Source organism: Dipodomys ordii, unplaced genomic scaffold (genome assembly GCF_000151885.1).
Source record: "Dipodomys ordii isolate 6190 unplaced genomic scaffold, Dord_2.0 Scaffold12, whole genome shotgun sequence".
Lineage (NCBI taxonomy): Eukaryota > Metazoa > Chordata > Mammalia > Rodentia > Heteromyidae > Dipodomys > Dipodomys ordii.
This window is the reverse complement of record NW_012267228.1, coordinates 776,595-793,139: the sequence shown is the minus strand read 5'-3', so window position 1 is coordinate 793,139 and position 16,545 is coordinate 776,595. Positions and strand designations below refer to the sequence as shown.

General features: G+C 46.4%; 2 protein-coding genes and 1 pseudogene across 2 annotated transcripts in view; 1 reads left to right on the top strand and 2 right to left on the bottom strand.

The window, feature by feature from the left end:
- Positions 1-168, bottom strand: part of Tmem43 (transmembrane protein 43) — a 12,408-nt gene extending 12,240 nt beyond the window's left edge. Inside the window, exon 1 of the mRNA XM_013010327.1 lies at positions 79-168. Within this exon, the coding sequence (XP_012865781.1) occupies positions 79-168 (90 nt within the window). The remainder of the gene's footprint in view (positions 1-78) is intronic.
- A 2,080-nt stretch (positions 169-2,248) lies between these two features.
- Positions 2,249-6,754, top strand: Chchd4 (coiled-coil-helix-coiled-coil-helix domain containing 4). The gene is made up of 3 exons (XM_013010326.1): positions 2,249-2,255; positions 2,465-2,563; positions 5,688-6,754. The coding sequence occupies exons 1-3, from the start codon at positions 2,249-2,251 to the stop codon at positions 5,987-5,989; spliced, it is 408 nt and encodes a 135-aa protein (XP_012865780.1). The 3' UTR covers positions 5,990-6,754.
- A 4,554-nt stretch (positions 6,755-11,308) lies between these two features.
- Positions 11,309-16,545, bottom strand: part of LOC105981232 — a 20,623-nt pseudogene continuing 15,386 nt past the window's right edge.

Here is a 16,545-nt window from a genome sequence, read left to right as displayed (position 1 = left end):
CGTCCACGCGTCCGGGGAGGCCGGAAGCCGGGCCGTGCGGTGCCGTCCGCAGTCCGGGTCGGACACCGCCCCCCGCACCCCCTTAACGGAGTGGGGGGCCCCGAGCTGCCAGCGGGCCCGTTCCCGCTCCCAGTCTCGGGTCTGGCGAATCGAGAGGTCGGGGGCCATTCACTTAGCAGAAGGAGCTCCTGGCCGATAGTCCGACGCCGGCAGTTTAAGGTAGCGAAACTGAAACCCGCCGAGGCAGGCGACCCGCCCGAGGTCACTCAGCCAGTTAGAGCCGGCGCCGGCGGAGCTGCCGGGTAAGAGCGCACTCCCGTCTCCGGTGCCCGGAAGCCCCTTCCCCACCGCCGCCTTAGGTCTCTAGTCTTCGTTCTTATTTGGTCTCTCCAAATCTAACTAATTTCCTCCGCTGGCAGGTTGATTTTGAGCCCTTGCGTCAATGGGCTCTGCACTTAAGGATTTCCCCTCCTTTTCTTGGAGGGTTTCAGAGTCTTCATTCTCTGGAAAGGAGGGCAGGGTCCAGCCGGCTGCTAACACAGCAGGGATCAAGAGGAAAACACTCACCTAGGGGCTGGGAGCCTGGCCAAGTCATAAAACCTTTGGGTCCCAAGTTCAATACCACCAGCAAACGAAGGATAGAACTGCTCACTTGTAGACCTTCCCCAGCTTTTGTCTTGTCCTTAGAAAGTGCTTTTTCTTGCTCTGCTTGGTAATCTTTTTTCTTTCCTGTGGGATTTAAGAAAGCGCTTGCCTGCCTGCCTCTCAGCCTTACCCTTTCCCACTGTCTACCACTTGGTCTTTTTTACCAGTGCATCCTTTCCCGAACTCTTCCTACTGTGGACTCTGCCCTTTAATGTCTAACTGGTTTAGATGTCTCCTTCTCACACTTTGTGTCTCTCATGGCTTTTTTTCTGTTTACTTACATATTTTTTGGTGTTACTGGGGCTTAAACTCTGGGCTTTGCTCTGTCATGAGCTATGCCCCCAGCCCTGTGTCTTTTATGAGAATCCTAAATTCTGAAATTATCTTGCCTATTTCTTTTTATTTCCTTTTTTTAAAAAATTAGGTTTCATTATTTATTGGAGGCAGGGAGATTTCACTGTTACCTTTCTACTCTGCAGACTTCTTGTCACTGCACCTCCTGCCTCTCCTCTACCAAGCTGAGGGCTAGCCAGTGAGGGCTTCCCCGAGAAGCCGGGCACAGAAGACAAAATGACAGCACTTCCCAATATTGTTGTTGGAACCTGCCCCTGGGGCCGTGAGGGTAGCTGAGGTATCCTGGGCTGTGGTCCTCCCTTCCTTCTGGCCATGGTTCGTTTGCTTCCAGTGCAGTCTTGACCCTGGATGTCTGTCCCTCCTGTTGTGGGTCCTGGGGCATTTCCCATAGGCTGGCTTCCTGCAGGGCTAGTGCTGGGAGGGCTGCGCGGCTGGCAGCCAGGCCTCCACATCACCATACACTTAGTTTGTCCAGGTTCTCAGCCATCTTCAGGCTTTCTGAACCTGTGGGAAAACTCCAGGGGTACTAGACAGTACATTTTTCCCCCTTTTTGTTCCAGATTGACACCATGCTTTGAGTTGCCTGTGCAAAGGAAAACAGTGGGCATCTCTGTCATATTCATGTGAAAGTACTAAGGGTGTGCATTCTGCAGAACTGTCTCATGCTTATTTTGTATCCTGAGGGTTGAACACTTTTAGTATAATAGTACAGCTTTTTGGGTTGTATCTGCTTAAAGTCCTGAACCAGATGAATGGGTCTAATGAAAGAACTTTGAAGTCAATGTCACAAACTAAAACCGTAATTTCCATCCTCCCTTCTGTCCCTTCCCTCTCCTTCTTCCTCTCCCCCTCTTCCTCTCCCTGTCCCTCTCCCTTTTTTTGAAACTGGGACTTGGGCTTGCTATCTGACTCTTTCACCTAGTGGCTGGCACTCTACTACCTGGGCCACATCTCCAGCCCCCTGATTTTCTTTGGTCTCTCAGCCCTTCTCTCCAGCCTGGGGAGCACCGGGTGTAGCACTGCCAAACCGGGTGCTTGGCTACAGGCCCTCTGAAAATCCCTTGCCCTTCATCTCTAAAGGTGGAGAGGGTTGCCTGCTGGCAGCTTGGAGCAGAGCAAGGAAGGAGGGTCACGGGTGGGGAGGACAGCCACAGGTCCTTGGGAATTTTCCGTGGTTCTCTTTTGGGAAGAGGGGAGCACTAGTCCTTTCTTGGTGGAAGAGAAAAAGACTTGTCATATTGGAGAGCCAATGGCAAGTTTGGGGGATCAGCGTTGGCTGGATTGAGGTTTCTTCTGCTGCCTTCCTCCATGCCCACGACTGTGGGGGAGTTTGGGTTTCAGGCGAGGCTCCTAGGGGTGTGGTTTGATCAGAGGCCCCTTCTGGGGGCTACTCATGGGACAGTCCTAGACTTAAGTAAACTTCCTGCTCTCAAATGAAATGTCTCTTCTGTTCTCCAAACACCAGGGAAAGATCGAATCATATTTGTGACCAAAGAAGATCACGAAGCTCCCAGCAGTGCAGAACTGGTGGCTGACGATCCCAACGACCCGTATGAGGAGCACGGTGAGTGACCCGGGGCCTCCTAGGGAACCACAACACATTCTGAGCAAGGTATGGTGTTGACAGTTCTACTGCCTCCTTAGCCAGGCTGGTCCGTGGCCCCATCCCAGCCCTGACCAGCTCTGGTCCCGTGGGCACTGCAGGTGCTCTGCTGCCTCCCTCCAAGCCAGCTGTCGGGCAGCAATCTCTCCATGCTGAGACATTCACGCCTCTTCTTTCCCCAGGGTCTGCAGGTTGCATGCTTCATGCTGATTAAGTTTGGGGGGAGTTAGTTACAGGTAGCTTATGGTGACAAGGATCCATCTGCCTGCTTAAGGGACCTTGAATTCCGCACTGGCATGCAAGTAAGGTGCAGAGCCTGCTTTTTCCTGTGAAATGTGCTAGCATACGTGGGTCACGCCACACAGCTGCAGGCCTCAGCCACGCCAGTCATACTTCTGTGTGTTCCTTGGTAACCAAATACAGAGGTGGCCATGTGGGCCTAGAACATCATCTGCTGGAATCCCAGCTGCTTCTCACCTGTGGAGAGTGATGGTGTGTGCAGTATCTAGATGTCCACACATCCTCAACAATACTCAGTTCATGCCAGTGGCTCATGCCTGTAATCCTAGCTACATAGGAGGTTGAGATCTGAGGATCACAGTTAGAAGCCAGCCCCGGCAAGAAGGCTCCGAGACTCTTTATCTCCAATTAGCCACCAGAAAACTGGAAGTGGCACTGTAGCTCAAGTGGTAAAACACTGACCTTGAGTAAAAGACCTCGGGAACAGCGCCCGGGCCCCACGTTCAAGTCCCATAACCAAAAAACGGGGGGGAAATGCCCCCAAAATGTACTTGGTTTATCCACCGAAACGACACCTGATACCTATGGTATTAACTCAGGCTTCCAGAGCCAAGTGCTGAGAAGTCGGTGAAAGCTTGAAGCAGCAGCCCAGGATGTAGGCTCTTGGATGGAACTCTCGTTAGCCCGCTGCTCCTGGGGGTAGGGCAAAGCCAAGGACTCATAGCTAGCACTGTCAACAACGGTGGAGCGTACAGACTCCACACAAAGCCAGAGAGCTCTAAAATGATTGCTAGAAGAGTAACGTAAGCAGTGTGTGTGTGTGTTAATGGCATTTGAATTCAGGGCTTCAGGCCTGCTTAGGTGGGTGACTACAATGTGAGACACAGATCCTTGACCCCAAGTAGATCTCTCATTTTTGCTCAGATTTGACCTTGGACTATGATCCTCCTCACCTATAGCCTTCTGCCTAGCCAGGATCCCAGGCTTGTATCATCACACCCAGCTTGTTGTTTGAGACGGAACTCTCACAGTTTGCCTATGCTGACCTCAAACCACAATCTTCCTACTAATCTCTACCTCCTGAGTAGCTGGGTTTACAGGTGTGAGCCACTGTACGTGCTGATTCATCATTTTATAAACAAAAATAAATCCCTTGTCAATCGCTCATCTTTAGGTCCAAATTAGTTAAGCACGCTTCACTATTTGATTGAGAGGTCAGCAGGACGAGTCAGAGTTTGCTTTGCTAGCCTCTCAGTGTTTAAATTGTATGTCTGGACTTCACTTCTGAAGCCACCATCACGTGGATTGATACTGAGTCCCTGATGAAAACTGACAGCCTATGCTCTGTGTAAGGTGCTCTCGTTCCAGCCCACTCACCCTGGAGAAACATGAAGAGGGACATCTGCAGACCTGGTTGTAATTTTTAAGTGTCAGTACTATTTCTTTGGGAAACTGATTGTACAGGGTTATTAGCAGATTTGAGTCTGAAGCAGAAGTGGCAGAAGATGAGCTGTGTGCCTGAGAAGTTGCCCTGCGGCTGTTGTGGTCAGAGGCAGGACCCCTGCTGTCTCCTCTTCATAAGGAAGGAGCAGTGGCAGCAGCTGTGGATGATCAGCCACGGTTCCCAAGCTGGCTCAGAGTGCACCTGGGCACAGAGTGCTATGCTAAGCTCTCCCTGCAGTGAAGGATAATGCGTGCTTCCAATGGACATTTTGAGTGCTTTCTTAGAGAGCATCTTCTGGAATGTATGAATCATTTTTCTGTGTCAAAGCCATCATCTTAAAAGCATTAGGAAAGCCAGGAAATATTTTGATGTGCACAAGGTTCAAAGTAGATAGGACAAAGAGTCCCATATAACACAAACTGAAAACACTTTCCTAATCTTACTCCCTTCCGACATGTGTGTGACATGTTGTTTGTCTGTTATAGGCTGGGGGTGAGCCTAAGGGCCTCGTGCATGCCAGGCAACGGCTCTACCACTGAGCTGTGTACCAGCCCTCAAACGGTTTTTGTTGTTGGTCGTGGGGCTTGAACTCATTTCCTGGACTGTCCTTGAACTCCTTTTGCTCAAGTCTAGTGCTCTACCACTTTGAGCCACAGCGCCACTTCAGTTTTCTGGTGGTTAATTGGAGGTAAGAGTCTTACAGACTTTCTTGGCCGGGCTGGCTTTGAACCGTGATCTCAGCCTCCTGAGTAGCTAGGGTTATAGGAATGAGCAACTTGGTACCCAGCTTGATATTTTCATTTTTATCCCTTTTTTGCTAGCATAGTTATAGAGAGGAACATTTCATTGCTACATTTCCACATTTTCACAGTGTATTCCAGTCTTACCCCTTTATGGCTCTCCCTTCTCTTGGTCCTTTCTTCCCAGAATTTCAACACTGGCATACTATTCAGCAGTGCCACTGGTTTTTCATGATATACCATAAGGATTATCGTCTTCCTCATCTCTCCCCAGACTGTAGAGCAAGAGGCAGTAAAGCCAGGGAGCTGGGGGCGTCTGGTCCCCATGGTCTGTGTGGGAGGTGGCAGAGCAGGGTTGCTCCACCTAAGACGCCGCTTCCTCTTTGGAGTAGAGGATTGCTAGCCTTGAATTCGGTGGCTCAGCTCATAGCACTGGGAGGCAGTGTAGAGTTCAGATCAGTGCCACCTGTGGGAAGGATGCTGGTGGGCGCCCTGCTAAACCGAGGCGTGCTGGGTTTGTCCCAGGTGTCTAAACCGGATCCAAATGGAGAGGTAGGTCCCAAGGGAGTGCCCTGCAGGCACTGTGAGGACTGGACTGGCTTTGCCTGTTTGAAACCAGAGAGAACATCTCACCTTCTCCTCGCCCATCTTCCTGTTCCAGGACTGATACTGCCAAACGGAGACATTAACTGGAACTGCCCGTGCCTCGGGGGGATGGCCAGCGGCCCCTGTGGGGAGCAGTTCAAGTCGGCCTTCTCCTGCTTCCACTACAGCACAGAAGATATCAAGGGGTCAGACTGTGTAAACCAGTTCCGGGCCATGCAGGAATGCATGCAGAAGTACCCTGACCTCTATCCCCAAGATGACGATGACGACGAGGAAGGGGAAGAGAAGCCAGTGGAACGTGGTCAGGAAACGGCCCCTACTGAGGCTGCTGCCGCCCAGGAGCAGGGGTCAAGCTAATGAAGGCCACAGGCACTGAGTTCCACCCTCCATGTCACAGGACACGAACCTTTCACAATGCCTTTCAGTCACCCTCTGAGAAGAAGGTGTCTTTCCCTCTTGTTCTGTGCACTGTAATGTTCAAAGTAATTTATTTTGATGATGGAGTCTTGGCTCCTTGCCATATACACTGAAAAAAGGAGGGTTGTGTGTCTGTGTCTCTTGCACAGACCTGTCAGTGAGTGTGGCTGCCCCAAGTTCTCAGACGGCCCTGACGTTTCCAGTGTGGAATAATGTGCTGAATACCTCAGCAGCAGAAGTCATTATAGGAGCATTTCTGTTGTTCTGATTGTGTTCCCTGTTGTAGATTTTATACCTCTCTGGGAAATGAAATAGAAGCAAAACGTTTCCTTTGCACATGCCGGCATGGGCCGCTCCTGTTGGAGGAGGTCAGTGGTCAGTGGTCAATGCATTTCTCAAGATCTGTCTTGCTCTGGAGTGTGGGAGAGGCAACTTCATTCCTGGAACATTACTTTCCTTGTTTGTATTGAGCTCTAGGCTCCAGGTTCTCTGATTCCGAATCTCTTTGTGAGTAGGGGGAAAGGTGGTTTTGCTATTCCTTGTTTTCCTGTTGTGAGCGCCCTGGCTTGGGGCCTGTTCACGCAGCACGCAGTCCTTTCGGGCATCTTCCCGAGAGTGGGGACCTCATTGTTGCCAGAACAGCAGCCAAAGAGGAAGCCGTGTGAATGAGATACTTAATTAAAAGCCAATGTGATTTCTAACTGACTTTGATAAGTCTTTTTTCTCACTAGTTAGAATTTCTGTTTGAATTCTAGACCTTAAACATACATTCCTCTCCTGACTCGTCACCTCAAGTAGCTGAGATTACGGTGTGTCCCAGTGTGTCCCACATGCACTGTTTTGATGTAAGGAAATACAAATTAGGAAAAACTCAACAGAGATTCCTCTGTAAAGATCCTAATAAACTGGCTTGAGTCTGCTAGTGTGTGTGGAGTTCAAAACCAGCCAGGTTTTCTTTGCTGAGCAGTAAGGCAGGGTAGGTCCTTCCCAATGAAAAGGAGCTGCAGCGCTGCCCCGCAGGTCAGGGTAACTGCTGGGTAGTTTCAGGCCATGCCTCCTGTGACCTGAGGGGAGTAGTTACTTCCTAAAATTTAGCTGGGAACCACAAGCGCTGTCTCCATTCCCTGCAGCTCTGAGTCGTAGGCCGGTTTCCTGGGGTCTCTAGCACACCCTCGTAGTAGGCTTGTTGTGGTTGCTTCCTGGTTTCACGGGGCTTTCCCAACACTGCTGGTCTGTGGCAGGATCCCAGTACACGGAATTTTGGATTGAGGGCCTGAGTTACCCATTGGTTATTGGCCAGAGACCTCCCTCAGTTCCCTGCCCGGTGGTTGGATCTCATGTTAGGTCAGCTCACAACTTGGCATGTGGCTTCTACCAAGCAAGTGAGAGCAAACTGGAAGCCATGGCTGTTTTGTAACCTGGGCTGAAACCACCAAGCCACACCTCCTGTCACAGCCATATTCCAGAGTTGAGTGTGGCTCACAGCCCACACAAGTGCTAGCACACCAGAGAAGTGCCACCATGCTCAAGCATGCACCCCACACCGACTGGACTGCAGGGTCTGTGCTCCCATGGTTAAGAGGGAAGCGTGTGTGGCACCTCCCTGTACCTCCACATGTTCAGCACCCTGCCTTGCCCCGATTTTACAGATGCTTCATTATGGAATCATGACCGGCTTAATGTTTGGCCTTCAGCCACTCATTAATACACCAAAAAATACTTAGCGGCTCCCAGGGGTTGAGGAAATAAAAACGGAGTGTTTCTTACATAAATCACAGTGCCACAAGCTTCTCGTCTTGACCATTATCATTAACTTAGTGGTCCTTCTGATTAGTAGAAAATAAATACTGGGCATGGTTGTGCACACCTATAAACACTGCACTGGGAAGGCTAGGCACCAGTTACTGACAAAGCTGTCTTCTCCAGTGCGTTTTTGGCACCTTTGTTGAAAATCAGATGGCCATACTTGTGGGGCTTTTTCCTGGGTCTCTTGGTCTTTGTATGTGTTTTGTGTCAGTGCCCTCTGTGTTCATTATGGCTGGATTAGTGACAGCTGCTATCATCACACCTCCAGCATTGCTCTTTGTCTTTCATGTTACCACATGATCGTGTGTGTGTGTGTGTGTGTACGCGCGCACATGCGCATGCTAGTCCTGGGGTTTGAACTCAGGACCTGGGTGCTGTCCCTGGGCTTTTTTTTTTTTTTCTTGCCAGTCGTGGGGCTTGAACTCAGGGCCTGGGTGCTGTCCCTGAGCTCCTTTTGCTCGTGTCTAGTACTCTACAACTTTTTCTGTGATTGGAGATAAGAGTCTCATAGACTTTCCTGCCCTGGCTGGCTTTGAACTACTATCCTTCGATATCAGCCTCCAGGGTAACTAGCATTACAGGCTGAGCCGCTGGCACCTGGGAGCTTTTTTTGTTCAAGGCCTGGGGCTTTTCCACTTGACTCATACCACTTCTGGCTTTTTGCTGGTTAATTGGAGATAAGAGTCTCCTGGGCTTTTCTGCTCCAGGCTGGCTTAGAACTGTGATCCTCAGATCTCAGCCTCCTGAGTAGCTAGGATTATAGGTGTGAGCCATTGGCTCCCAACTTCACATGAATTTTTAAGGGTTTTGTTTTTTTTTCTATTTCTGTGAAGGATGACATGGAGAATTTGATGGCTTTCACTGAATCTAGATTTCTTTCAATAGTGTGGCCATTTTTTACAATATAGAGTCTACTGATCTATGAACACAGGATGTCTTTTTTTTTTTTTTTTGGGTCTGGTCGTGGGGCCTGAACTCTGGGTCTGGGCGCTGTCCCTCAGCTCTTCAGCTCAAGGCTAGTGCTCTACCACTTGAGCCACAGCGCCACTTCTGGCTTTTTTCTTCTTCCTTATGTGGTGCTGAGTAATCGAACCCAGGGCCTCATGCATGCAAGGCAAGTGCTCTACCACTGAGCCACCTTCCCAGCCCCCACAGGATGTCTTTCTATCTACTAGTGTCTTCTCTAATTTCTTCAGTGGCTTGTAGTTTTCATTGTAGAACTCTTTCACTTCTTTAGTTAAGGTTTTCTCTACATATTTAATTTTTTAATAAAATACTACAATGGTCTCTGTGATACAAACTAAAGAGATAGAGGTCCTATTTTTTCATTGTGCATTGGATATATAGCAAGTGCTCTGTATTTGGGTAAGTATTAAGGAAATGTATTGTGATACACTAATAACATTTCTCTAGAGTAACAGTTTCTAAGTCTGTCATTCACAGGAGATGGGTTTTTTTGTTTCTAATATTTTTATCTTTAAGTAGTTGTACAAAGGAGTTGCTGTTTACTGAAGCAGTTTATGAGTACAGTGCATCTTGATCAATGCCATTCCTTTCAGCCTTCTTACCCACCCCTTCCCTCATCTGTCTTTTTTGGGGGGAGGGGGTAGTCATGGAGCTTGAACTATGGGCCTGGGTGCTGTCCCTCAGCTCTTCAGCTCAAGGCTAGCGCTCTACCACTTGAGCCACAGTGCCACTTTTGGTTTTTTGGGGGTTTTTTTGAGTGGTTTATTGAAGATAAGAGTCTCACAGACTTTCCTGCCCAGGCTGGCTTTGAACTAGATCCTCAGATCTCAGCCTCCTGAGTAGCTAGGATTACAGGCGTGAGCCACTAGCACTTGGCACATAGTCTTTCTTATAGGTGAAGATTTGTATTTGTCTGAAAGTTCTAATTCATCCGCTTTGTCTTCAAACCTGATATTCTGTCTTACTTCAACTGAATTTTTAATTGACTTACTGAGATTTCAGAAAATAGTATTTTTTTTTTTTTTTTTGCCAGCCTTGAGGCTTGAATTCAGGGCCTGGGCACTGGCCCTGAGCTTCTTTTCCTCAAGGCTAGCTCTCTACCACTTGAACCACATCACCACTTCTGGTTTTTTCTGTTTAGTGGTACTGAGGAGCCCAGAGCTTCATGCATGCTAGGCAAACACTCTTAACACTAAGCCACATTCCCAGCCTAGAAAATTGTATTTTGATGTGTTTAGAATCTTGTCTTATTTTTTAATTTCAGGGAATTGTTTTACACAGATGCTTATACATAGATGCAACTTTAGAACTTTGTTTAAGGTATATCTTTTGTACAGCTTCATTGGTGCACTGTGGTAATTTAGTATACATATATCATGTGTAACAGTCAAGTGATAGCAATAAGCATTTGTTTCTTCCACCATGGGTTATTTTTATGTGTTGGAAATGTCATGCAGTACGTGGTAAGTTCTGTTAGCTATGCCCAAGAGGAACCACGACGATTCCTTCTGTGTGTTCCATGCTCCCTGGGGAGCTTCATCCTGTCCCTTCCTGTGCTTCCCAGTCTGCAGTGACCACTTTCACAGAGCAGGATTACTTACATCTGACTTGTTTCATTTAACATAAGAAAGGCCACTGGAAACATTTATTAAACAAAGAAGATAGCATTTTAGCCATTTTAAGAGGACAGGTCAAGGGTATTAAGCACATTCATATTACTGTAAGACAAACTCTCCAGCCAACTCTAGTGACTTTTTTCCCTACCAAATAATAGTTCCTAATCTTTCTACTTCTCCACCCACAACAGCTGTCATCCTGTTTTCTCTGTAAGCTACACTTGCAATTCCACCTTCTCATGCACATTCAGTGTTTGTTTTCTTGTGACTGACAGTGTACTTGAAATAACATTTTCAATGTTTGTCTTTGATGAACCATAAAAATTCCTTTTAGTTTGAAGCTATAATATTCTATGTACAATATTCCTGTATAATATTCAGGCTGTATTGGATTTATGGGTTCATCTGCTTATTGGCATTGAGTTTCCATTCTTGATTATTACAAATCATGTTATTACAGGCAGAGCTCAAATCATCATTTCATCTACTATGTGCAGTTCATTTTGTCTTATCTGTAAAAGTATATTCATGGGTCAGTCACATGGTACTTTGTGGCATATTTAGCTAGGCAAAATAGAGGTCACTAGATGACTGAGTTACTGAGGAGCACTGTGCACTATCACTATCTGTAGGTGTGTGGATCAACTCAGGACACGAAGTTTCCCTTGCCAACGGCAAAAATGTGCAGCCATGATGTTACCTGAGATAGGTTAGTAGGTAGACAGGGTCAGCAATCATATCCCCACTCATTTAACCCAGCGTTTATGTACTGCCTCAGGACTAATGCTTGCAAAGCTGCGTATGAGCTGATCAGGAGAACTTCATCACTCAGCTCATCATTAAAACATTTCCTCTTGATCCCCACAAAGATTTACAAAGTTAATCGCTTGTTTGTCAGGACAGATGAACAAGCCATTGCCACCTTCATCTGGACACAGAGATGAATTGAGTCGTCGTTCTTCATAATTCTTGAGGAGTAGACCACACAATCCAAGCATTACATGACCACAAAGAAACCCATGAGCAGCAGAATGGTCCGGTGGCCCTTTGCTCTTGGAGAAAGGCTGGTGCGGTGAAGATGCCGGGACCACCGCTTGTGCCTGCACAGGAGAATCACCATGTACCCACTGGAGAGGCCGGGAGCCCTTAATACAGACAACAAGGGCCTGAGGAAATAACTCATGGGTAAGATGGCTCAGGATTCAGTGATAAATATTGGACTGTGTGAGGTCAAGTTGGGGGCCGTGACAGCAGAGATAGAGACATGTGCGCTGAAGGACATGTGGAAGACCCACAGCACCAGAAGGAAACACAGGCTGTGGAGGGAGGATTTGCATTTGAACTTTGCCATGCGAGAGTACCTGGGGCTGAGGGTGGCGGCCTGGAGGACACTCGGCAGGCGGTTGGCACAGATGGACAGGCCTCCATCGACGTGTGCATGTGGCGAGAGATTGACATTTGGTGTTATCCCCAAACCTGTGAGTCACAGAAATGTCCATAGCTACGGATCCCATGATCAGCAGCATCCTGAGGTGTGTGAGGGCCTAGAGACCAACAGGCAGGTCAGCGGGCCTCGGCCTGCGCTCAAGGAGCAAGCCGAGGACATGGGAGAGGAGGGGGGTGGCATGGGCCAAGATTCCAATGCCAACCTCAGAGAAAAAGATGTTTCTCACGTTAATAATGCCATGGACTTTTTTCTTTATCTCTTGGAGCAAGTAATTTTATAGTAAATGTCTGGGGAGAAAAGCAGGGGGCATTCTTTATTGCTAATATCAGCTGTCATTAATGTCAGCCAGCACTGTTGCCATCAAGAACGATGCGTCCTCTCCCTTCCACAGGCCACCCGCCACTTCCCGGCTACAGGGGATTGTGTCTCTGTGGCGAGGCGCGTTGAAATGACCACATATCACATACATCCTCACTCTACCTCATCTTGAAGGGGTTTTTTGCGGCAGTAATGTATCATTTGCTTTCATCTTGGTCATCTTGATTGTCAGGTACATAAGAAAAGCTCTACAGTATTTGCTAATTTATTGTAAAGACACTGTAGAGAGAGGTTACACTTACGTGAGTGAGGTAATGAGTGCATTTCCTACCGAGCGTTGTTCCCCCTCACACTTGGGAGGGGTGTGTAAAAGGGGAGAATTAAAACCTCCAAAACACTATGTGGATCAGACATCCACATCCATGTATTAATTGGTGCTGTTGTTCTGGCTGTTCACTACCATATCAGATTTAAAATATGTCAGTTGAGCAAATGTCTGTAATACAGGCTTTAAAAACAAGTTTTTTGTTAAGAACTGTGGTCTTCCATTTAGTCTAAGTTTGGCTTTGAACAGTCTCTGATGCTGCGCTCTGTGTATGCTGTGTGCACTCCGATGCTTCTCCCTGCTCTTCTCACCGTATTCTTAACACAGAGAAGCTAGCACTCTCATGTTCATCGGCTCATCATAACTACATGAAAAACACACTTGGGAGAAATCTGAGTAGGCACAGGCACCAGGGCAGGACAGTGTTCCGCGGCCCACGTTCACCTGCACACAGGTTCAGAAAAACTGGAAGGGGAATTTTTTTTCATGGATTAAAACACACACACACACAAAGATTAATCTTTTGAAGCTTGGCAGGGGAAATACCATTGTGTTTAGTGTATTCAGCAAGGAATGCACTTGCCCGTCAACACCCCACCCTCTCCGTGAACGCTCCTAACAGGAGTTGGGGAGCCCAGGCTAAAGGCCAACAACGTTCTTTTGTAATTTCTGAAGTTAAAACTAGGCCAGAGAACACACTAGTGGGTATTTACTGTAATGTGCGTTTAGCCTAGTGAGGTGAGGTGGTGAACAGACCGCCTCACTTCCTTCTAAAGGTTGAAAACCTTCCACTACTCAAACTATAAAGTCATTTCCGTCAATAATAGTTCTGAATAATGATGATGACAGAAGTAAAACTACGTGTATTTAATAAAAATGTTAAAACATTTCTTTCCTAATAATCAGAATACAGACAAGGAATGTTAGAAATCTCTGGATAATATATGGTTTATAACTTGAGTGCTGACATAGCTAGTTAGTGGAGGTCATTTAATTCAGAAAAGTAAATGCAAACCTTAAATTAGTACTCCCTGTTAAAAATGGAATAATTTTTGGAATCTCCGTATAAGGGAAATAATCTCCTTAGCACACCTGCCTTGAACAGAACCCCGTGCTCTGGGCTGAGTCTGATAGAGCTACATGGCCCTTCTGTTGCTGTGGAAACTGGCTGGCCATCCCAGGTTTCCTCTGTCCCAGCCTGCCTAGGACCTGCCCACCCGCTCTTCTCCTTCTGTGTTCAGCACACTTACCCAGACAGATGTGAACGGGAGGCCTCGCTGCACCGGAGAGGAACCTTGCAGGGCTGGGTAAAGAGCATTTCGACTCAGCTCTCCACGGGCCACACTGTCAGTGTGTGTGGGAAGGCCACAGGTCCCGCTGGGGAGCACAGGCCTGTGGCATGCCCGGTGGGCATTTCACCTGCATGCTGACTTCATTTCACTCCCTCCTAGATAATAGCAGTCTGGGGAGATCTGGGGTGAAAAGTTTTCCAAGTTCCCTTGCCGCCTGTGGGTGAGGGTTAGAAGGATCCCAGTCATGGAGACAGTCCCAATTCTTATCAGATCAGGTTATACTTTTTTTGTCACGGGGGCTTGAACTCAGGCTCTGGGCACTGCCCTTGGGTGGTTTTTTGTTTGTTTTGTTTTGCTCAAGGCTAGAACTCTACCACTTTGCACCACAGCTTCACTTCTGGTTTTCTGGTCTTTAACTGGAGATAAGAATTACTCTAATTGTAGATGTAAAGAGAGTAGAAATGGGGAAGGGCAATGGAGGGGGGAGAGGACATGGTTAAAGTGTTGGAAAGCATGTGTTGTGCCTCATATTACTGCAGTAAAAGGGACAGACGGCAGAACAAAAAATAGCATACCAAAATGAACTAACATTTTCATAAATACAGAAAACCAAGAAGCATTTTTTTCTTGCTCCCCCACTACATCTGTGTTTTTTTCTTAAAAATTTTAAATTATTATTGTTTGGCACGTATGAGTTCCTTTAGCATTTATTGTGAATTTTTTTTATTTTCCAACAATTCTAAAGGATATTGTAAAGATGATATACAGAAGGGTTACAGTTACATAGGTAAAAAGTACATTTCTTTTGGGACAATATCACCCTTTCTCCTGCTGTGTCCCAGTTGTCTTTTATTTTTTTACAGTATAAACTGGTTAGTACAGTGAGAACAGCCTGATTTAGGGTTTCTCTCAGGGGCAAGGTAGCTGCTCAAAGCTGTGGGCTTTTTCCTCACATGAAGGAAAGTAGAGTTAGAGTTCTCATTAATAGGCTCTCACAGTAAAGCAGGAGCCCGGGCTCTCCTAGCCACCACCAATCTCCTGTTTTTCTCCATTTGACATGTGGTGTGCTCCTTCTGTCTCTAAGTCTCCTATCCACTCACTTTCTTGTTTTCTAAGACAGGCTCCCTTTCACTCCTTTATTATATTTGTGTGTGTGTGCAGGGCCAGTAGCTTGAACTTTTTTGCTCAAGGCTACCTCTCTACAACTTTAACCACAGCTCTACTTCTGGTTTTTTACTGGTTAATTCAAGATAAGAGTCTCATAGACTTTCCTGCCCAGGCGGGCTTTGAATCACAGTCTTCAGATCTTAGCTTCCTGATTATCTAGGATTACAGGCATGAGCCATCAGAGCCTGGCCCCTTTATTAGCTTTTTATTTGAATGACTTATCTATGGGTGAAAGTGAGGATATTGAATTCTCTCATTATATCCATGCTAACATCTGTCATTGCTTGCAAGTCCAGAAGCCTTTGAGTGCACAACTATGTTGAAAACAGCAATTTCCTCTTAGTGCCTCATTTCTTTTATTAATGTGAAGTAACCCTTTTATTTTCTAACATTTTAGCTTGAAGTCTATTATGACTACTTCTATCTACTTTGGAGGGGGGGGGTCCATTTGCTTGGAAGATCCTTTCCCATCCTTTCACAGTAAGTCTGTTTTGCCTTTCCAGTAAGATGTGTTTCTTGCAGACAACAAAAGGTTGTATCTCATTTTTTGCCATTCTACATCTTTTGATTGGAGAGTTGAGCCCATTGGCTTTTAATGTTACTATTGAGAATTGTGTTGTATTCTCTGATATTTTGTGCTGCTTGCTTCTTTCCTTTTCTTCCTTTGATAATCTACTTTTCTAGTAGGGTTTATTTTTTATTGTACTGCTTTCCTTTTTTATTTTCTTCTGGTCCTGGAGCTTGAACTCAAGGCCTGGCATTGTCCCTGAGCTTCCTTTGATCATGGCTAGCACTCTACCACTTGACCCACAGCAGCATTTCTGACTTTTTCTGAGTGGCTTATTGGAAATATGAGTCTCATAGACTTTCCTGCCCAGGCTGGCTTCAAACTGTAATCCTCAGATCTCAGCCTCCTTAGTAACTAGGATTACAGATGTGAGCCACCAGCATCCAGCTGATTTACTTTTTGATTATCTCCTTCAGAGGCTAGGGTTCCCTTAAATATCTTTTCTAGTGCTGCTCTAGTATTATAAGTTCCTTTAGCATTTGTTGTGAATGTTTTTATTTTTCATCAATTCTGAAGGATAAATTCACGGGGTACGGTAGTCTAGCTTGGCACTTACTGTTTTTCAGGCCTTGAATTATATCTGTTTATGCCCTCCTTGAATTTAGTGTTGGTATCAAGAAATCTGTTGTTTTTCTGATGGGCTTCTCATTTTAAGTTACTTGTAACCTCTCTTTTTAAGCTTTTAGTATTTTTCTTCATTCTGTATATTTATGGTTTTTATTTTTTGCTTTGGTTTTTCACTATAATCTGTTTAGAACATTTTTTTCTCTGGTATTGTATGGACTTATATATGCCTCCAACATGTGGATGATATTTTCTTGAGTTTGGGGAAGTTTGCTGCCATTATTTTAATGAATAATTTCTAGATGCCTTTTGTTTAGTTTTTGGGGTGTGTGTGTGTGTGTATGTGTGTGTGTGGTGTGTGTGTGTGTGTGGTGTGTGTGGGTGTGTGTGGGTATGTGTGTATGTGTGTGTGTGGTGTGTGTGTGTG